General features: G+C 35.5%; 2 protein-coding genes across 2 annotated transcripts; both read left to right on the top strand.

The window, feature by feature from the left end:
• The first annotated feature begins 4833 nt into the window (after positions 1–4833).
• PP2C5 (phosphatase 2C5) lies at positions 4834–6976 on the top strand. Its single transcript, XM_013002808.2, has 4 exons — positions 4834–5375; positions 5726–6061; positions 6170–6349; positions 6435–6976. Exons 1-4 carry the CDS (start codon positions 4953–4955, stop codon positions 6600–6602), a joined length of 1107 nt encoding a protein of 368 aa, XP_012858262.2. The 5' UTR covers positions 4834–4952; the 3' UTR covers positions 6603–6976.
• Positions 6977–10975: 3999 nt separating this feature from the next.
• LOC105977370 (clathrin heavy chain 1) lies at positions 10976–22488 on the top strand. The gene is made up of 30 exons (XM_088819442.1): positions 10976–11454; positions 11734–11938; positions 12822–12910; positions 13033–13111; positions 13207–13334; positions 14006–14108; positions 14204–14308; positions 14453–14532; positions 14686–14913; positions 15001–15066; positions 15472–15588; positions 15777–15974; positions 16092–16208; positions 16297–16356; positions 16482–16568; positions 16710–16793; positions 16884–17018; positions 17106–17168; positions 17244–17348; positions 17494–17606; positions 17709–17961; positions 18044–18180; positions 18265–18543; positions 18626–19628; positions 19723–20208; positions 20322–20492; positions 20601–20786; positions 21399–21521; positions 21641–21751; positions 21887–22488. The coding sequence occupies exons 1-30, from the start codon at positions 11410–11412 to the stop codon at positions 22049–22051; spliced, it is 5121 nt and encodes a 1706-aa protein (XP_088675568.1). The 5' UTR covers positions 10976–11409; the 3' UTR covers positions 22052–22488.
• Positions 22489–23482: the final 994 nt, after the last annotated feature.

Raw genomic sequence — 23482 nt, 5'->3', positions numbered from 1 at the left:
AAGTTGGATTGGAAAACTAACTCAGAATTTTACAAATTTTGGAATAAAAAACTATCAAAATTACTAACTCAGAATTTTACAAATTTTGGAATAAAAAACGATCAAAATTACGTTGCAAGTCGAAACGGTATTATTAAAGCTAGAAGGACGTTTATCACATTCCTATTTATTATCTCGAAGGTCCTTGTTCTCTTACTAGTATACCTACTTCGATCCAATATATTGCACAATCGGAGTCTGAAGTTTAATAATATATTGTTTTTCACCTCAAAAAAGAAAAAGAAAAAGAAAAAGAATGAATGTTATTATAACCGTCTAATGAATAGAAATATTTTTTTAAAATTAATAATAATTCACGTTTGATATCGAAATTTAACAAATTTAGTACATGATTTTGTCTACCGAATCAAACGTCTTGGTGAAATATTAACTCAATTTCATCTAATCCAATGTAGTCTGATACAGGTAAGCAAACGAGGCCTTAAAACATTAGAATTACATAAAATTGAAGCTGGTGAGAAGACTCGATAAGAAAATTCAAATGACTCCCAATTATTTGGAGTTTTGATTATTATTTATTAATATAAAATCCTTATTTCGTTACAAAGTCCTAGTGAATGTGACTTGGATGTTTGATCAACATTTCCAACTGAAAATACTGCACGTATGGGGGAATCAGTTAAGTGTCATATCTGCAGATTATCTACACTGAAAAACCAAGTATTTCATAAGGGGTCTTTAATTAAATAATTTTATTTTCAGTTTTAATTTATAAATAGAATATAATTTGGTATATTTGACCGAATACAATATAACAAACCACATAACAATATTGAAGCTTTCTACCGAACTCTTCTGAAGCTGTTATCATTATTTTTACCAGAAATATAAAGAAATAAAACCCTCTCACCACCCACCACCTTTATAAATAGCTCTACCAAAACCTACATCCAAAAGCAAAATATAGAAACAAAAAAATAAATGTATTCATTAAATAATTTTTATTTTTATCTCAGATGATGAATTCTGCACATTTTGAATATTTTTTATCCTTTTTTTTCCAATATATATATGTATATAGATATAATCATAAAAGCTTCACTGTCTTGTTGATGGGATTGAATTTGTGTGTTTCATTATTTACTGTTTGGGAGGCCTTGAGTAGTTGATACATAATATTATTACATTTTTTATTTTATTTTTTCCGCTATATTTAATTCATTATAATGAGCACGATTGAGCAAGAATTTTTTATTATTAGTTAATTTTTTTGCAGAAAATATGACTAAGATACATATTTACGAAGTAGAGGTAAATCAAAAGTTTACGAGGTTCGGAGCAGCACCCCGAAGTCTTTTTGAAAATAGTCGACTTTGAAAACCCGATATAAGTCTTTTTTAAAGTAAGCATGATACAAACTCAAAAACCCAAAAAAATACGTGCACTGGATTTGAGCCTAATGTTGGTCGAAAACCTACACGCAAGTGCACGTATCGTACAAGTAATATAGTGGACAATTAAGTCCGGATATCGAACCCACAGGGAATATTTAATTATCTAATCCTAGACGCTAAATTCTACCAATTATTATCAAGCCCACCCTACACAGTCGACTTTAGAGAGAATTAACTAAAATAAATTAAAAAGCAAATTAAAACGACAAAGCAAGAAAGCAAATTAAACACGAAGATTTATCAGAGTAAACAAGCCTAGGATTTTATTTTTCCCCTTATGTGATTATTATTCCCCCAATTCCTTCAATTATGCAAGCAATTAACCCGGATTATTAACCTGAGATGCTAAAATAATCATAACCCGCTTCCGCGTGTATTACAATTCTAATATTCTAGATTCAATTACTATATTCCTATGCAATTAATTCTAGAACACATCATTAAGCACAAATCTCAATAATGGCTACCTAAGAGATTAACTATATTCCTATGTTAATACCACAAAGGCTCTTCTACCACAGTCTCGGACGGGGGTCTCACAATTTGAACTAAAACTGGGACGGGGTCTCAGCTTTAAATCTTCAGAATTTTGATATTTTCACTTTTGACCCATATTTTCGCCAAAATTGCAGTTTTGACCCCATACTTTTTCAATTCTTCAATTTGTACCTAAAATACAATAAATCAACTTTTTAAGCACCAATTATCGTTAAAACACACCAAAAGCTCAAATAAAAAGATACGATAAAGTGTAAAAATATACACTTAACACCTAACTATAGACATAAGACCCGATAACATTTGAGTTTGATCCTATAATAATGATGTACGATAGTATATGAGTTTGAGCCGACCGATGCTCGGCTCACATGCCCGGATTATGCATATAAAGAATACAAAATATTATTTAGGGACCCTTAGTTTTCTCTAAAAATGGCTCTTTTGTAAACTGTTAAATAATATTCAATCTGATTGCTGTAATTAAAAAATATATAAAAAATGCTTTATTGGTTAATCCTATTTGTATTTTACTTTAATTGCCAAGAAAATAGAATTTAATTGAAAAAAAAATATATTGGAAAGTCTTATGTCAACACCAATCACCGACCGCCAGGTCATCGGTGTGACCAAGTACGTTTTGCCTTTAATAATTTAAATAATTATAGTCAACACCTTTCTATTAAAGTGCACTTCTAATGCTTTCTAGTTAAGTAATAGAATATGAACAAAATGGAAAAAATCAACTTCTTTTTCTCCTACAGAGTTTATAAATATATAATTATGGCCCTAAATAAAGTCCAAATTGTTCCAAACATATAGAAAGCATTATTTTAATAAATTATATTTTTTACTAAGTTAGGAATAATCATTACGGAAATTTACATGTACATATTTAAATCATTTCAACGTCATTTGTCCATAAAAGTGCACGATGGTAAATTACGGGAATTTGCTAAATGAACGACTATTTTCAGTAAATATGTGACGTTTTTAATTTTCTAGAGTTACAATAAAATAATAATAATATTTTATTTTTTTGTAAAGGAGACTATTGGTTGAAAGAGTAAATTGAATGGCAAGACGAGGACAAAGACCAAAATTCATGCAAATATATAATATAAAATCATAAATATATGCACATAATTAAAGAATATCACATGCCCAATGCGGTGCGGTGCACTCAATATTAATTAATTAATTAAAAAAAATATATATTGACTCAAATCTCAATTGAAAATTGAAATCCCATTCAATATCTTGTTGGGCAAGAGGCAACCGCCATTAAAATATTATGAAGCTTATACTATAAACAAAAAAAAAAGGTACTTTGAAAAACTAGGAAAAAAATAAACCACCATTTATTAATAGTAGTAGTGCACTTGATTTAGTCGTTTAATTTATCAAAATATGGAATTAAAAATATACAAATATAGAATCGTAACTTGTAACAAACTCGTAGTGCAGTAGATAATTTTTTTTCGTTATGCAATAACTCATAAATCACACGAGAAATGTTAAAATACCGAAAATGGTCGAGCAACAAGCTCTTATATTAGTAGTTGTTAATTAATTACCTATAATTCAATGATGGCATTAATCAAAATGATTTTGGAAGATTGAGTGAAAAATCCAAAATTCAAGCATGACTTAATTTTAGTGTTCCAACTTCCAAGTTTAGCTTACTAGTAATAATTAATTTCCCACTATGGAAATACTATAAAGGAGAGGGAAGAAGAAATTAGAAAAAGGGAAAAATAAAATATATATTCTCATAAAATAAAATAAAAAAAACAGCGGAATTTGCGTGTTTGACCGTTGACACGATACAGTCATTGAAAGCCATCCCCCAAAGACCGTTCCATTGCGGAAATTACTATTGCATTTTTTGCTTCCCCACTTGCATTCAAGTCCGTGCACTTCAATTGCTCTCATTTTTTTTTATTTTTTATTTTTTTATTTTTTTATTTTTTATTAATGAATTAATACACAATAGAAAAGGCAATGTACAATATGAACTACATATTTAAAAAACCGAGATATAATTGTAAAATTTCATGATGGGCATGAGATCATAATTCATAAATATAAGTGATATGTATTTTTTAATATTTTTTTTTATTTGATTAAGGTTTTTACATAATGAACTAATTACTTGTTACAAATATGATCATTATCATCCTAAAGTTCAAAAATAACTTAATAATGATTGCAAATTTTGGATTTGAGAAAATAATTTGATGGGAGATTTGAAATGACTACAATAGTGAATTTCAAATTCAACGCGATAACTAAAAAATAGTCCATATTAACTTTAATACAATATTAAATGTATTAATTCAACCGAATTCGATGAATTGATTATTATGATGTTGAATTTTTTTATTCAACTTACCTCGTTCAACTGTAATGTAAATTTTCCCACCAATTAAGAAAATCCGTGCAATCAAGCTCACGTCTACTTTTTTCTTTCCGTTATTTCTACTTTCCAAAATAAACGAAAGAAAGGAAGGTAAAATAATACATATATTATGAATCCAAGTAGCCAGCAATGAAATTTGAGAAAAGGTGGTTTGACGTAAAATTTTCATACTATTTGCATAATAAATTGCCGACAATAGTAGCCCCATTTATGCAATATTTCTTTCGATTGTTGAAATACGAGTAATCATACGACAAATACGGCATAGTTTGACCTAATATTTAGTTTGACGGAAAAAAGTAGAAAGAAAAAGTAATCAAAATCCTCTTGAGCGAGTTATTGCAATCTCCATATATAGGAGAGTGAGGATTGAAATCCTCAAAATCTGTACACCTGAAAAACGGCGTCGTATTGGCTCATTCCCTTGCCACCACCACACTATATAAAGCCCCTCCTACCCCCCAATTAGAACAGCTCAAAACAAATTCATTTCACAGAAAGAAGAACGACGAACAAACAGCAAAGAAGAAAGGACCAAAAATTCGGAAAAAAAAAATTCGAAAAGGTGTAAGAAAATCATGCATTGTGCTGTAGCGCCACTAAGCCCGCCTATATTCACGTCGTCTCCGAGAAAAATGTCGACAATTTTCTGCAAGCCAGCGACTCCTCCTCCGTCGCCGTCGCCGTCTCCGTCGCTGTCTTCTCCGCCGTCGTTTGTGATCAAGCATATAAGGAAGCCGTTGAATGGAGGAGGAGAAGAAGAGGACGGAGGCGCGTCGAAGGCGCCGGCCGTATTGAAGAGGAAAAGGCCGGCGAGGATTGATATTCCGTCTGCGAGTTTAGGGTTTGACGAGATTAAAAATCCGTCTGATTTGGATAGGTCTACTGAGATGGAGTTTGAGGGGAAAGGTTACTCGGTTTACTGTAAGAAAGGGAGAAGGGGAGGTGCCATGGAGGATCGGTACTCTGCTGTTTTAGGTCTTCAAGGGGATTCCAAACAGGTTCGTTTACAATTTTTTTTCCAAATCTGAACAATACTTGATTTTCGTGAGGGTTGTTTTTTTAATTGATCTGTTGCTATTTTGGAATTTCATCATTGAATCGAATTATTGTTGAAGTTTGAATTTTTAAAGAGAAAATGGATCTGCATTTGCAAGGACAAAGTACATACATCTGAAAACAAGATACTTAATTTGTTCATGCTATAATAACAGTGATGAATTAGCATTAAATTACGGAAATCCGGTGTAATTTGGGCACACATAGAAGAAGTGATGTGTGGATGCTTATTTCCTTTCTAAATTATAATTGATGATTATATTCTAAAAAACATCACTAATTGTGGTTTCAGGCCTTCTTTGGTGTATTTGATGGTCATGGAGGAGATGGGGCGGCAGAATACGCAGCGAAGAATTTAGCGAAGAATGTCACGAAAGAAGTTTCGAAGACTAGTGAAGAGATTGAAGAGGCGGTGAAAAGGGGTTACCTAATCACGGACTCTGAGTTTCTGAAGCAAGATATCCAAGGGGGGACTTGTTGTGTGACAGCATTGATTCACAAGGGAGATCTTTTCGTGTCCAATGCTGGAGATTGCCGTGCAGTTATGAGCCGGAAAGGAGTTGCTGAGGTCATTACTGTTGATCATAGGCCTTCACTTGTTGACGAAAGAGAGAGGATCGAGAAATCTGTAAGCTCCGATTATTTCCTACGAAAAATGCAATCTTTCATTACAAAAATATACGCATTGCATGCACTATCTTGCTAATGGGTTTTTTTTTTTTTTTTTTATTTAAAGGGTGGTTATGTGGACTGCTGCCGTGGTGTTTGGAGAGTGCACGGATCTCTAGCTGTAACAAGAGCAATTGGAGACCGTCATCTTAAAGAATGGGTGATAGCTGAACCTGAAACTAAAGTGTACAAGATTCGACCAGAATGCGAGTTTTTAATCCTAGCCTCTGATGGACTATGGGACAATGTAATGTGAAGCTTCTTCTCGTTTTTTTTTTAAGATTGATGTTTTGTTCGATAAATTGGACCTAAAAATTGTTTTTTCATTGCAGGTTAGCAATCAGGAAGCAGTAGATATAGTCCGATCTTCATGTGTTGGTGTTGACAAGCCCGAAACATTCTCTGCCTGCAAGAAACTCGTCGATTTATCACTGACGAGAGGATCTCTTGACGACATCAGCATTATGATCATCCAACTAACTCAATTCATTCATCAGTGACTATAATATGAGGATTAACGTAAAGCCGAGGAGATTATACTTTTTTAGCGGTGGATTAGCATCAAAGCCGGAGTTTTTTTAGCATCTTAGTTAGCGACAGTGACTTGAACTATATGTATTGAAAGATTGTCTTTAGAATTATTAGTTTGTTTTGCTCTCTTGTTTATGTTGGCCATTTCGCTGCTGCAGTAACAAGAGGGATTTAGCCAACAGCAAGAGAGAGAGAAAAGTGTAGATTTACATATAGGCTTGTACATTTTCAATATTCTAAGGTTCTAACTAAATAGACTTTGTTTGGTTTAGGGTTAGTCAAATAATTGTTGATCAGTAGCAGACAGAGATCAACTTCAATAAAATCACAGTTTTTTCTATTATCTAGTAGTACTATTTTATTTTTTTGAGACCATTGAGTGATAGATGGATGGTTCTGATTGGTTTTCCTCTTTTTTTTTTTTTTTTTTAAATGAATTTCTTGGTGTTGACTGTAACTACCACTAGTTTGAAAACGTGTTTATTGGGTAGGATTTTCTATTTTTGGTTCAAATCAAAGCGCAATTTCTATAATATGGTCCTCAATTGATATACATGGTCAGGTCTGGCAACTGCTTACTCGTTTAATGAATCCTTATTAAACTGCTTACTCGTTTAATGAATCCCTATTTACACATTTATTTGTGGTTGTGTGTAAATCAAAATTGGAAAATTGTCACCGTATTTCATCCAAGTGTAGTATTTACTAGAAGTCTAGAAAATTATCACCGTATTTCATCCAAATGTAGTATTTACTAGAAGTCTAGAACCATGTGAGAGGGCGAATCCATAAAACAATATGATTGTGATGGGCACACGCTCAAAGGTCCATATCGACAAGCCCATAGAGGCACACAAATCAAGCCCAAGTTGACCATAATCTAAATAGTTAGTCCCAAGTTGATGAATGTTAAGAGGCTTAAGATTATGAGAATATATTTTATTCTCCATATAGATACTCGGAATCCCTGCTATCAAATGTGTGCAATTCATAACTCTCGAGCAATTTCTTGAATTATATGAGTTTTTTTTAACATACAAAGTTAACTTTAGCATCTGAGGGTTTTTCGCCAAGACCAATCCCAACGCCCTAACAATTTTTTGTGATACAAATAGTGCCCACACGAATAATCATAAAATGCAATAAGGAATTGCAAAACTCGAGGAGGAATAGCACCACATTAGATTGAATGTATCCAAATTAGAAAGATGATTTGTGCAAGTACATTGAAATACAGTGCATTCTATATAGAAATGGTATTTCATCTTTTATTTTAGGGTAAATTACAAACACCCCCGGAGGTATAGTCAAATTACAAAAAAACCCCTGTTGTTTGGATAATTACATCTACCCCCTCAACTATGAGTTTTTCTTACACCTCCACCCTTATGGTGCCAAATTCAACATAACCATCTAGATTCCGTGAAATGTGCTCTAGTTTGTACTCGTTTTGTGTAAAGATACAGTTTCCGATGCACCACAAACTGATATATACAAGCTAAAAATCACATATTATGATCATCTTGCTTCATAATGTAGAGTTTGAATGAGATAAAACGGGTACAAAAGTGATAATATTCCATATAATCTCGAAGATTTCACTAAATTTGAGGAGTTGAGGGGGTGGTTGTAATTATCCAAACAAGAGGGGTGTTTTTGTAATTTGACCATACCTCAGGGGGGTGTTTGTAATTTACCCTTTATTTTAAAGTCCATCTCTTGTATTCATTTAATAAGAGTATTAAAATATACAATAAAATACCATTTGAAATTAAATTTGAAATAAAATTAAATTTTGGACTCTTGGACTCATATGCTTCATGGGCCAGAGTGATGAACAAATTTCGCCCGAGGATGCCCAGGCCCGTGAAGCCCACCCGCAGCAAGCCCGTTGATTCAGCCCGCCCAAGCCAACAATATAATTCCACGGGCTGAGCCTCAGTTTTACTCCGCGGGCTGCGCCGGCTCGTGGACCGCCCGCCAGGCTTGGCTCAAATACTTTAAGTTTCCACTTTTATGAGTTTTTTTTTATTTTCTACTAATGAAATATTAAAAAAATACTTTAATAAATATATATCTTACTTATGTAATCGTTTTAAAATAATTTTAAATATATAAACTCATTCTATATGATTATATGATTTTTATTTTTTTTTAAATATCTTGCCTTGGGACCGTCAAAATAGGAAATAATGGGCTGAGGGGACGGGCTGGGCTGAGCCCGCGGGCCATACGAGCCGTCTTCAATGGGCCGCGGGCTGGTCGGTTGGGCCATTTGTTCACCACTAATGGTCCGGTTGGTTTGTTTAGGACTGTGATCCACAGATATAGTCAGAGAACAAAGTTTCAGAAGATTTTCGAAAAATGGATTCCAATTTAAAAAATGTTAAAAATAAATAGTTAATTCTGAAGTTTTAAATTTTAGAAAAATTAAGAAATCGTGTTGATTGTATAATCTTGGAGAAGTTTTGTATTTTTGGTTGGCAGAAACAATCATTTGTCTATTCCAAGCATATAAATTACACACTATATAATTTTCAACAATATTTAAAGCATATACCAATAATAAATACATGTCATTAAAAAAGGATTTTTTTGGAATATTTTTTATAGATTAAATCAGATAAAAAAAATCATTGTTTTCCCCTATAGACTTGTATATACCTTTGATTCCCTGTAAATGTTCGAAAAAAAAACAGGAATTGAATAGTAGAAGTTGTGATGAAAAAAATCGGTAGATGAAAGTATAATAAATTTGTGCTTAACAACATGTTCGATTAACAATTTTCAAACTAATTCGAGCCGAAGCCTACAATTAAATCCAGGCATAAAGTTCAAACAACCAATTAAAACGGATAGAAATTAAATATTTTGCCCCTGGCCTAACTTGAAAATCTTTCAAGGCAACCAACAATAAGAATATAAATATAAAATAATCAATATACTTTTGTGCACTTAAAAAAACAATTTGAAGTGCACCGCAATATCACATAAGCACGTTCATAGGTGCTAAACTCTCTACGGTACTAAAGCCTATTATTGATACAGTTACTATTCCAAAATGTCAAACTATTATATACAAATTGATTATTTATGGGATAATAATATACGCAGGCCAAATTAAACATTCATGCACTTTTTTACCATGATTTTTTATCTTTTTACCATAACTATTTACCTTTTGTACTATTCCTACCCAATTCCTAAAAATATAACATTCAAAGTGAAAAATTTAAGATATTCAACAATTTTTGCGATGGATCTAAACAACTTAGACCCGAATGTAAGTTTTTCGTTTTTTCCCACAACCTTATCTGCTCGTGTGAAATTACGCGAGCACTTGGCAAGTGCTCGTGTAAATTCACACGAGGAGATGGATTTTTTTTTTTAATTCATGTGCTCGTGTGAATTTACGCGAACACTTGGCAAGTGCTCGCGTAAATTCACACGAGCACATTAACAATTTTTTTTTTATTTTTTTATTAACCCACTCGTGTGATTTCACACGAACTGAGAAGGTATGCTCGTGTGAAATCACACGAGCAGGACGTCTCTGTTCGTGTGAAATCACACGAGCAATTAAAAAAAAAAAAATTAACAAGGCCTGCTCGTGTGGATTTACACGAGCGCAGTGGATGCGCTCGTGTAAATTCACACGAGCAGGCCAAAGTCCGATTTTTTTCGTTTTTTTTTTCGGATTCGTAATCTACATAACAAGAGGATCGTAAAACCGTAAAAATTACCTCCGATCTGTTGACGATTTGCACGGGCTTTGCGAAAGAAAATCCAAAGGTTGAGAGAGTTTTTGAGTTTTTTTTCACTTTTTTGTTTTTTTAAGAATGGTAAAAAATGTGCATGACTGTTTAATATGTGCGTGCATAAATCATTTCAGTTATTTATGGGACTTAAACAAATTACATAATTAAACGTATTTAATTATTTTAACATTTTATTTAATGATTACAAGTTACAACGTACAAAAATAATTGCACTTCCACAATTATAAAAAAATATGATACTCCCTCCGTTCCTTTATAAGTGTCGTTTTTAGCCTGTGCACAAGGATTAAGGATTTCAATAAATTTTGCTTAATTTTAGAAAAATATATGTGCTTATACTAAAATGCCCTTGCCAATAATTAATGTGAGAGAGTGTTAGGGATAGTTAATAAGGGTAAAATTGATAATTACACAATTAATGTAGTGTTGGAAATGTAAAGTGACAGATAATATGGAACAAAAATAATTTAAAAAAGAGACAGTTATTGTGGAACAGAGGGAGTAAAAGAAAAGCGAAGTGGAAAACAATTAATGTTCAATATTCTATAAATATATTTGTATTTAATTGGGTCAAAAAATTTAAAGGTAAGGAATTGCAGGAATACCAACCGCAGACGATTAGCTTCCACACACATTCTCTCTCACGCACAAGGAAAACACACTTTCTCTTTTCTCTCTCCCATGTTTCAGATCTCTCGCTTATAATTTTCGACTCACTAAAATTCCAATTTTGCTCTGTCGTTTATATACATATGTATATAATGAATACACACACCCCTTAGCTTAGTTTCTCTCTCTCTCTAGAAGAACCCTCTCTCTCTCTTCCCCCCAATCTTTCGCTCTCTAGATCTCTCTCTCGTTCGTCTTTGGGCCTCCGGAGGTTCAAGGGTTTCTCTTTCGCTGCTCCAGATCTTGGGAGCGTCAGTTGATACGTCGTCGTACTTGACCCGATCCTTTCCCAGATCCGAAGTTCCGTTGCTTCGATTCGTCGCCCATCATGGCGGCCGCCAACGCTCCGATCACCATGAAAGAAGCCCTCACGGTACTCATTCGATTGTTGATTTAACTGAATTTATCACGTTTGTTTCGTTTCCGACTCTTTTGACTATTCAGTTTGAAATGAAGGGGTGAATTTTGCCCAATATTTGGTATTTACCTGATTTGATGTGCCTACTGTGTCTTTTGTTGGCTGAAATTCTGCAATTACTGTTTGTGAATTGTGGTTTGATTTCAGATCTATTGATTCTCTGTTTAGGTATTTGTGATTTGAGTTGGTTTTAGTGAAACTGATTATTTTGAGTGTATGATATGATGATTGCAGTTGACCAGCATAGGGATCAATCCGCAGTTCATTACCTTCACCAATGTGACGATGGAATCTGACAAGTACATATGTGTTCGGGAGACATCACCACAAAACAGTGTGGTGATTATCGATATGAGCATGCCGAATCAGCCATTGAGGAGGCCTATTACTGCAGATTCCGCGCTTATGAATCCGAATACTAGAATTTTGGCGCTGAAAGGTGAATATCTCTAAGGTTTTCTGGTTCATAGGTTGTTTATTTCTGTTTTGATGTAGTTAATAAATTAGAGTTCATATTTAGGGTGCTCATTAATTTTCTATTAGTGCGTGTCATTTATGATGCATTCGAACACGTTGGACTTATTTATATGTAGGGTGTGGAGTACTTTGATGATGTTAGTAAAAGGCGATAGTACCTTGGTAGTTCTGACTTTAGATTACTTAGGTGCTGATTTATACAACAGTTTGTCTGTTTGACAATCTAAAATCTATTAAAAAATAAAATTACATCGAATAGTATGCATTACACATATTAGTAGAAAAACACTTATTTGAGACCCTTTGAGAATAATGTCAGATAGGAATATGTCTAAGTGGAATATGGTGGTACTTCCCTCTTTATGTCTAAGCGTACTGCCCATTGTTGTCAAGTGAGTTCAACCCTCAAGTCCAATAAGATTAACTTTACCAGAACTGTCGCCAATTATAACTTATAAGGATGAGCAGACAACTTTTAAAAATGAAACTAGGATCCGATGTTAGGCTCCCGATGTGAAGAATGACATGATCATGTCTCCTTCCATGCTGTGTTGAAGCTCTCATTACATCATTATTTTTTCATACAAGGTATCTCCCATGCAGTTAATAAGGTTGTTGAAATGAAAAAAATACCAACGATCAACTTTAGGATTTTGTTGAAAAAAATATTGTGTTGATTCATATTACACTTGGTTTCTAAAATTGTTTGTGACGCATACTCGATACGCTATCCTTGTTCACGAGGGTCATAAATGGGGTGGGTCCGATTAATTTCTATTGTAAATAGAGCATTCTTTTCTTTACTGTTGGTCCAAAAATTGAAAATATTAGTTTTCTTCTTGAAGCTCAACTTGCCGGAACTACACAAGACCACTTGCAAATATTTAATATCGAGGCAAAAGCGAAATTGAAGTCACATCAGATGCCCGAGCAGGCAAGATCTTGTTACCCTATGAACTCATTGGTTCTTTATGTAGTAATATGTACTATTTCCCATGTCTATAGTGGCTACGCTTTTGTGAAGTTAGCTCATGTTGATATTATCCTTTCCGACAGGTTGTATTCTGGAAGTGGATTACTCCTAAAATGTTAGGTTTAGTTACACAATCCTCGGTCTATCACTGGTCGATTGAAGGTGAGATTGTACTGCTTTGCCTTCTAAATCTAGTAGATGATTTTATCTTTTTTTAGCCGTCTTTTATGTTAAAGATTTTCCATCTTTTTGAGTAGGTGAATCTGAACCAGTGAAGATGTTTGACAGAACTGCCAATTTAGCAAATAACCAAATTATCAATTATAAATGCGATCCATCTGAGAAGTGGTTGGTTTTGATTGGAATTGCTCCTGGTTCTCCCGAGGTGAGCGATTGTTCAATATTTTCAATGATCATTTGAAAGTGTTAGATTATTGGCTGCAATTATTTGTCATAGACATTGTTGGTTATAGTATGAAATTATTATTAGTCTTATCTTGCTTTTCTTTCCCATTTGACTCCCCTCATTAAGCTCAATCCTTTTGCACCTTCCGAGTTTTCTTCTCACATTGTTTTGCCATCTTTATTTACTCAGTTTTTCTTTTATTAATTGATTTGGTATGTAGGACTTTGTTTAATTTATGTTAGATCTTTGAAGCATGACACTTTCTTATTTAAGTATGAAGTCTTGACTTAAAGATCTGGATTTCCATAGAGTTGTAGGTTTGTTCTGTAGTTGTTAATTTTGAAATATTTTTGTAGAATGCATACTCCATTCGTTTCTGAGACTTATCTTACAAGTTTCATTCCTATTAGACCTCGTAAAAAACCTCCATGTCATATTAATAGGTATATTAGAGCATCTCCAACCATTGATAAAATGGGAAAAATGGGAAGGTAAAAGCTAAAATGTAGGCGTTGATTTTATGGTTATGATCAACATGCAGATCAAAATCAGACAGGAATTTTGTGCTGATAACTATAGATATATATTGCTACTTGTCTATTATAAGTTCTTTTTACGACAAGCTCACAGTGATGAACATCCTTCTTTAGCGGCCCCAATTGGTCAAAGGAAGCATGCAGCTGTTTTCTGTGGAACAGCAGCGTAGTCAAGCTCTCGAAGCACATGCTGCTTCATTTGCCTCTTTCAGAGTAGGTGTTCCTTTCTCTAAAACTCTTACGTGCTATATGTTTTTTTTTTTATCAGCAATTTTCTTATTATATCCTTATTTTGTACATTTGAGCAGGTAGCAGGCAACGACAAGGATTCCATTCTTATTTCTTTTGCGACGAAGACCTCTAATGCTGGTCAGACTACATCTAAGTTGCATGTTATTGAGCTTGGTGCTCAGCCAGGTGAATATATCTTCTCTTTCTATTCATTTTTATGTTCTTCGGGTTATTTCTTGACAAAAGCGATACGAGTGATTTGTTTTAGGTCTGTCTTATGATGCTTTTATTGCTTGCTATCGATGCTTATTAGTCGGCAACCTTTTTCAGGGAAACCATCTTTTACAAAAAAGCAAGCAGATCTGTTCTTCCCTCCAGATTTTGCTGACGATTTTCCAGTGGCCATGCAGGTATTCTCCTTGGACCACTTTCTTTTCTGCATCCCAGTTGAATTTTTTATTGTCTTTCACTTTTTGGATATCTCATGGATAGAGATCCATTTATGTTATAAGAGATTATTCAGCATTTCATTCTCATTTACATGCTTATTTTTCATTTTGCAGATATCCCACAAATTTAGTCTTATATATGTGATTACAAAGCTTGGCCTTCTGTTTGTGTACGATCTGGAAACTGCCACAGCTGTATACAGAAATAGAATAAGTCCGGACCCGATTTTTCTGACGTCAGAAGCTTCATCTGTTGGAGGTTTTTATGCAATTAATAGGCGAGGCCAGGTTTTGCTTGCTACTGTGAATGAATCGACTATTGTACCTTTTGTCAGTGGCCAGGTATTTTATCATATTCTCAGATTGCTTTTCATATTCATAAAGAACTTCGTTCACTTAAAATATCGAGTCTTACATGATTAATTTCAGTTAAACAATCTGGAGCTTGCTGTCAATCTTGCCAAACGAGGAAATCTCCCTGGTGCGGAGAATTTGGTAAGCCAATTTAGGGTTTTAATGCTTTTTTTTTTTCGTTCTCTCTGAATATGTTTGTGGCATTGTTTTTTTTGGTAAACACTCTCTACGAGCTGCAATACATTTATGAAATACTAAATTTCAATGATTGTGAAACATATTTTTGTGTTACTAACTTGATAAGCACGTAAACCATAATTTTCATAGCTTTTTATATGCATTTTCTTTCAGGATTTACATCACCATTGTAGTATTCTGTCCATCGCGTCTTAGCTGAACTGTTTTTTTCCCCTAGTTAAATGTCGCCAGTATCTTTCTTGTTTTCCTCAACATAGTGTGTCTTTGTAGCTACATACCATTTTTCTGTTTAGTAACTGTCTATTTGAGTGCTGATCATTTTCCTGTATGCCATCATTATTTTCTCAGGTTGTTCAGCGCTTCCAAGAATTGTTTGCTCAGACGAAGTATAAAGAGGCTGCTGAGCTTGCTGCCGAATCTCCACAAGGCATCCTCCGCACACCTGATACAGTTGCCAAATTTCAGGTACCTATTGTCCATTAGCTATCAAATATATTCCTCAGTGCACATGCTGTGGGTGGAAGTGCAAATTCGTTAAGGACATAATTTTCAATTTGAAAATACATAACTGCAGCTGCCAGCTGGAATTTAATTTGAAACTTGCATACATTTGGAGATCTGAGAATTCATAAGACTTGTGTTTGTATTTGCAGAGCGTTCCTGTACAAGCTGGGCAGACACCACCATTGTTGCAGTACTTTGGAACACTGCTAACCAAAGGAAAGCTTAACGCATTCGAGTCTTTAGAATTATCTCGTCTTGTGGTCAACCAGAACAAGAAGAATCTATTGGAGAACTGGTTAGCTGAGGACAAACTGGAATGCAGCGAAGAACTTGGAGATCTTGTTAAGGTTAGATTTCCTAAATAATTTTGGAACTGCTTTCAGAATTTATTATTATTTCATCCTGGTGTGGAAGCGTCTGCCTTTTGTCCCGTAAGACTAACTTCATTTGTATCTATGTTGTAGACCGTTGACAATGACCTCGCGCTGAAAATATATATCAAAGCTAGAGCAACACCCAAAGTTGTGGCAGCTTTTGCAGAGCGTCGGGAGTTTGACAAGATCTTGATATACTCAAAGCAGGTACTGTCACAACTAATGCTTAAATTACTTGCCTCTTTATTTTATGTAAACTGCACTCCAATGAAAATAACTCTTCATTTTGAAATAGGTTGGTTATACGCCTGACTACCTATTCCTTCTGCAAACGATTCTTCGGGCAGATCCTCAGGTATGCTTTGATCAATAACAGAGTCTAAGTTCCTGATGTATTACGTATATGAACACTGCTTGGAAACTTCCTCTATGATTGTTATAGCAGGGACTTAATATTTTGTATTATGTTGGTGTCTGTAGGGAGCTGTTAATTTTGCCCTGATGATGTCCCAAATGGAGGGAGGTTGTCCTGTTGATTACAATACCATTACCGATCTTTTTCTTCAGGTCTGACTTTTTTCTTATTCATTTGAAACCATTCGACTCCCCTCGAAAACTATTTCACTACTTCAAGCATGTTATTGTTTCACATTTACATTTTAGATAGATAATTGGTAATATATTTCATCATCAATTATTTTCCACCAGAGAAACATGATCCGTGAAGCAACAGCATTTCTGTTGGATGTTCTGAAACCGAATTTGCCAGAACATGCTTTCCTGCAAACTAAGGTTATTGCTTTATTTTAACTCTATGTTGTGAACTAATTTCACTCGTCCTTACATTATTGACACGTTATCACCAATTTCTTTTGAATTTAGGTTCTGGAGATAAATCTCGTGACATTTCCTAATGTTGCGGATGCTATTTTGGCGAACGGAATGTTTAGCCATTATGATAGGCCACGCATTGCACAATTATGTGAGAAAGCTGGACTTTACGTGCGAGCACTTCAGGTTCGAATTCCTATCATTTATGTGCTTCTGTTTAGTATACAAATTAGGCGTGATTATATATATTAAGTAATTTTCTTTTTCTTGCAGCATTATTCTGAATTACCTGATATCAAGCGAGTCATGGTCAATACTCATGCAATTGAGCCACAGGTTACTACAACCCAGTTGCTTTCTCTGTCCGCTCCTTGATTTGTTTATTTAATGCTTAATGATTTGTCATTTCAGGCACTTGTGGAGTTCTTTGGAACACTTTCTAAGGAATGGGCACTGGAGTGTATGAAGGATCTTTTACTGGTCAATTTAAGAGGAAACCTTCAGATAATTGTTCAGGTAAGGAATGCGTTATTATAATAAGTGTTTTCAGAACTTCCTCTTAGTGATCATGCACTAGGAAATATGGAAATGAGTTGTTATCAATCAAATGAAATGGCTGTAGTCTTATTCTGTTCCATTTTGGCTATTTAACTTTATGTAGGTTGCAAAGGAGTATTGTGAACATTTGGGAAGTGACGCATGCATTAAGCTCTTTGAGCAGTTCAAGTCGTATGAAGGATTGTACTTCTTTTTGGGATCATATTTGAGCTCCAGGTAATCTGTCTACGAAGGACCGGACTTGTAACTGTCATATGATGATCCATCTCACTCAGAATAGACTTCGTATACTGTGTACTAATTATTGGTATCTGGCAGTGAGGATCCTGAGATTCACTTCAAGTATATTGAGGCAGCTGCAAAGACTGGACAGATTAAAGAGGTTGAGCGCGTCACTAGAGAATCAGATTTCTATAATCCTGAAAAGACTAAGAATTTCTTAATGGAAGCAAAACTTCCTGATGCTCGGCCATTGATCAATGTTTGTGACCGCTTTGGTTTTGTTCCGGATCTCACACATTACTTGTACTCCAACAACATGCTTCGTTATATTGAAGGTTATGTGCAAAAGGTATGTATCTCTATTGGTCCTTTTTTTTGAATAAAAAAAATTGTTCTTCATACCAATGAATGTTTATTGTCTCTTTGATTAGGTGAATCCAGGAAATGCTCCATTAGTTGTTGGGCAGCTTTTAGATGATGAGTGTCCTGAAGATTTCATTAAAGGCCTTATCCTTTCTGTCCGTTCTCTTCTTCCGGTTGAACCTTTGGTTGAGGAGTGTGAGAAAAGGTACCTTGTCTGATCACTCATAACTTTGCCTAGTTTGAACCAGCTTTTTCCTTGACATGCTTATGAATGATCTCTGGTACGCAGGAATCGGCTTCGTCTGCTTACTCAGTTTTTGGAGCATCTTGTGAGTGAAGGAAGCCAAGATGTGCATGTCCACAATGCTTTGGGAAAAATCATAATAGATAGCAACAACAATCCAGAGCACTTCCTCACTACCAACCCATACTATGATTCACGTGTTGTCGGTAAATACTGTGAGAAGCGTGATCCTACCCTTGCTGTTGTCGCATACCGGAGAGGACAATGTGACGATGAACTCATTAACGTGACAAATAAGAACTCATTGTTCAAGCTGCAAGCTAGGTCTGTGATTGTGTGGTTTTGTGCCTCGTTGGTTACTTTCGTGTCTTTTCTAGAAGTTGATGTAATGCCTTTATCTTTTCAGGTATGTTGTTGAAAGAATGGATGGCGATCTCTGGGCAAAAGTTCTTGACCCCGAGAATGAATTCAGAAGGCTGCTCATTGATCAAGTGGTATCGACAGCTTTGCCTGAAAGCAAAAGTCCGGAGCAAGTTTCTGCTGCTGTTAAAGCATTTATGACCGCTGATCTTCCCCATGAGCTAATTGAGTTGCTTGAAAAGATTGTGCTTCAAAATTCAGCATTCAGTGGAAACTTTAACCTGCAAAATTTGCTTATCTTGACTGCAATCAAGGCTGATTCATCGAGGGTGATGGACTATATAAATAGACTTGATAACTTTGATGGCCCTGCTGTTGGAGAAGTTGCTGTGGAAGCTCAATTATATGAAGAGGCTTATGCCATTTTTAAGAAGTTCAATTTGAATGTCCAGGCTGTGAATGTGTTGCTTGACAATATTCGTGACATTAACCGGGCTGTAGAATTTGCATTCCGTGTTGAAGAGGATGCTGTTTGGAGTCAAGTGGCTAAAGCTCAACTTCGGGAAGGACTGGTGAGCGATGCAATTGAATCATTTATTCGTGCTGATGATGCCACCCAGTTCCTGGAAGTAATCAGAGTTGCAGAAGATGTTGAAGTTTATCACGACCTGGTTAAGTATCTTCTTATGGTTAGGCAGAAAACGAAGGAACCAAAAGTGGACAGTGAGCTCATTTATGCATATGCCAAGATTGATAGGCTGGGTGATATTGAAGAATTTATTCTCATGCCAAATGTTGCCAATCTTCCTAATGTTGGTGATCGCTTGTTTGATGAAGCTTTGTATGAGGCTGCAAAGATAATTTTTGCTTTTATTTCCAACTGGGGCAAATTGGCCGTCACGCTAGTGAGGTTGAAGCAATTCCAAGGTGCTGTCGATGCAGCACGAAAAGCTAACAGTGCAAAGACATGGAAGGAAGTTTGCTTTGCCTGTGTGGATGCTGAGGAGTTCCGCCTGGCTCAGATTTGTGGTCTCAATATCATTGTTCAGGTACTTAATAGATTGTCAGTTTTTGTAGTTGCACAATCGAATATGTGTGAACTTTTAATTTATTTTATGTTACATTGTTCTGTGATTCTTTCAGGTGGATGACCTGGAAGAGGTTAGCGAGTACTATCAGAATAGAGGATGCTTTAATGAGCTTATATCTCTTATGGAGAGTGGTCTTGGATTGGAACGTGCGCATATGGGTATCTTCACAGAGCTGGGTGTCCTTTATGCCAGATACCGCCACGAGAAGCTTATGGAGCACATCAAATTGTTCTCTACCCGGCTGAACATTCCAAAGCTGATCCGAGCATGTGACGAACAACAACACTGGCAAGAACTCACTTACTTGTACATTCAGTATGATGAGTTTGACAATGCTGCAACGACTGTCATGAATCATTCCCCAGAAGCTTGGGATCACATGCAATTCAAAGATATTATTGTAAAAGTTGCCAATGTGGAGCTGTATTACAAAGCTGTGCACTTCTATTTGCAAGAGCACCCTGATCTCATCAATGATGTACTAAATGTCCTTGCTCTCCGTGTGGATCACACTCGTGTGGTTGACATAATGAGAAAGGTATACACTTCTGGTTGATGTGTTAATATACCTTTTCACTTAATAGTTGCTTGGTTTCATGTCTCAGCTTTAACTTAATTATTCTCATGACATTCCCTTTTGCTCTATTTTAGGCGGGACACCTGCGTCTTGTTAAGCCATACATGGTAGCAGTTCAGAGCAATAATGTGTCTGCGGTGAATGAAGCTCTCAATGAGATATATGCAGAAGAGGAGGATTATGACAGACTACGTGAATCAATTGATTTGCATGACAACTTTGATCAGATTGGTCTTGCTCAAAAGGTGAATTATGATTTTACTACGTACTTATTTTCTCTTTGTTGAAGGGGTATATATGTGTGTATATGTACATGTATTAATTTTTTTTTCTTTCTTTTGCTGCCTGAACAGATTGAGAAACATGAACTGCTTGAGATGAGGCGTGTCGCAGCCTACATCTACAAGAAGGCAGGCAGATGGAAGCAGTCAATTGCATTGTCTAAGAAAGATAACCTTTACAAAGATGCAATGGAGACAGCTTCACAATCTGGCGATCGTGAACTGGCTGAAGAGTTGCTTGTTTACTTCATTGAACAGGTACAGTAGATAATGGCTTCTACGATATTTCATATTGGAAATTTTAAAATTCTTATTAGCATTGCATTTGGTCTACTTCTGATTTATTTTTCTATCCTAGATTTCATTCTTAATTTATTCTCCTCGAATAAAACCCACACACACATCATGTTTCCGATACATTTCCTCATGATACATTTACCCCTGTAACATATTCTCCCACAAGTCCATACCACAAAAACAAAATCCGTCGTGGCCCAAGTATTTCTTTTATTCCCCCCCCCCCCCCCCCTCCTCCTCAATATCTGTTTCCTTTTGTACAATTCACATCTTTGAATAGTGTGGAGCAAATGCCATCTAAGATTTTGTTTTACATTATGACAACGTTGATATATAGTTACTCCAGTAAAATATGTGTTGTAACTTTGTGTTACTGATTTGTTTAATGTTATTCAGTGGTGGTTACTCAAAATGGGCTGTTGACTTTGTTTGATTTTATCTGCAACCGTTATAGTATTTAACATCATTTGATATAGTTTTGAAGTTTGTGGGCCCTTAAAAGATGCAGCCAAATGCATTTGATGTTCATAACTTCATGTCAGGTTTTGACATTTTTTTCCCTATGTTTTACAGGGAAAGAAGGAGTGCTTTGCCTCGTGCCTGTTTGTTTGTTATGATTTGATCCGCCCAGATGTTGCACTTGAACTTGCCTGGATGAATAACATGCTTGACTTTGCCTTCCCATATCTGTTGCAGGTGATTCTCCATCCCTCACCTGCCTCATCACCCTTTATGCATTACTTTTACGGCGTTTGTCTTATTATATGAAAGAACCACCAAACATGAACCCTAAATCTTCTTTCTCTCTCTTGCAGTTTATCCGGGAATACAGCGGTAAGGTTGATGAACTAATCAAGGACAAGATTGAGGCCAAGAACGAAGAGAAAGCCAAGGAGAAAGAAGAGAAAGACGTCATTAGTCAACAGGTATATGTCATATCATTTGTAACAACTTGCCAAGTCAGATCCTAGTTTTCAATGAAGTATATGCTTGGCAAAAAAAAAAACAATTGCTTATTTGTGTTTGATATATATAACCTAATATGATTTGCTTTGCTGCAGAATATGTATGCCCAGCTGTTGCCTCTTGCTTTACCGGCACCGCCTATGCCAGGAATGGGAGGTGGTTATGGTCAGGGGCCACCACCCCCCATGGGTGGTATGGGCATGGGAATGGGAATGCCTCCAATGCCGCAATTCGGAATGCCACCGATGGGTTCGTACTAGTTTGTGGATGATTGATTATTATTGCTATTTTGAGATTATTGGAACTTGTTTACTGAGAGAAGAGGACAATGCCAGCTGTTCAGGCTTTAATATTTTGTATTTTCTTCTAGTCCCTTTGTTATGAGACAAAGGTGGAAGGCTTAGTTCAAAGTTATAAAATAAACGTGATTTGGTATTGTCTGCATAGGGTGTGGATATATTTCTTTGTAATATTCTTTGGTAGTCGAGGCATTTCTTTTTGCAGCTTTAGGCACAACAAAGCTGAGTTTTTATTTGTATGTTAAAAAGGAGGAGACACCATCTTAGTAGTTTTTCATTGTCGATTTGTGCTTGACTTAGATCTCTGTGTCTTTTGGTTGTGTATTGTTTTTGTAGACCTTTTTCGATTCCTTTCCAGTCGGACTTGATTGCAATACATTGATCCATTTTTTCTTAAACTGGTGTTCGGATTTTTACCGTCGCAGGTGGCCAACTTCTGTTTGGAATGCATAAAAGTAAATTATTAGGCGTAATAAATGCAACCAAATTTGCTCCTATTCTGTAGGAGTAAAACGAAGCTATGCTACAACTTGTATGAATGAACACGCTACACATTCATGGTCGGTAGATTATTGAAGGTGAAAATAGGGTTTAATAGGGGCAGATGTAATTTCTAAAATGACCTGCATCATCTATGGATGTATTCTATGTAACTTTAAAGAAAAAAAAGATTTTCGGACAAATGACAATTGAACATAAATTGACAAAAGCCATGAAACTTATTTACCACTGAATCTCGAAAACATGTTCAGACACTATACATTATGCCATCCAAAACATGTCATGATATTGAAACAACTTTACACCTCCAATATTTTGATTAGATTAAACATTTACACACAATCTCCGGAAACAAAAAAGATCTACCATATATTTGCAAAACAACAACAAAACATACAGGGGCCTTCACTGAACACACCGCCACTCATTAAACATCGAATTAGCTAACTCATTCCTCCAAGAAGACCAAACTTGCGACTCTCCAGCATCAATGACATCTATGTGTCCGTCCCAAGTTGTGTTAGTTTCCAAGTTTTCTTCAAGTTGTTGTTCAAGAGGATCCACAGGCATCTCAGTACGGATGAAGTTATGGAGCAACGCACAAGCCATGATTATCCGATTCTGTACCTTTATCGAGTAATACGAGTTGTTCCCCAAAACCTCCCAACGCATTTTCAGAAGACGGAATGTTCTCTCCATCACATTAAGCGTACACGAGTGTTTCAAATTGAAAAGTTGTTCCTTGTTCTGAGGAGTCAATGATGAACTCTCCACCTTCACGCCTCTATATGGAGTCAAAAAACCATTTCCGTTTCTATACGCACCGTCACAAAGGTAATAATTTCCTGTAAAAAATGAAGTAAAACAATGTCAAGGGCCGTAAATATAGTA

Source organism: Erythranthe guttata, chromosome 6, assembly GCF_056151865.1.
Source record: "Erythranthe guttata isolate IM_541 chromosome 6, IM_541, whole genome shotgun sequence".
Taxonomy (NCBI): domain Eukaryota; kingdom Viridiplantae; phylum Streptophyta; class Magnoliopsida; order Lamiales; family Phrymaceae; genus Erythranthe; species Erythranthe guttata.
Note: the sequence above shows the minus strand (reverse complement) of the source record. Positions and strands in the feature narration are given on the sequence as shown.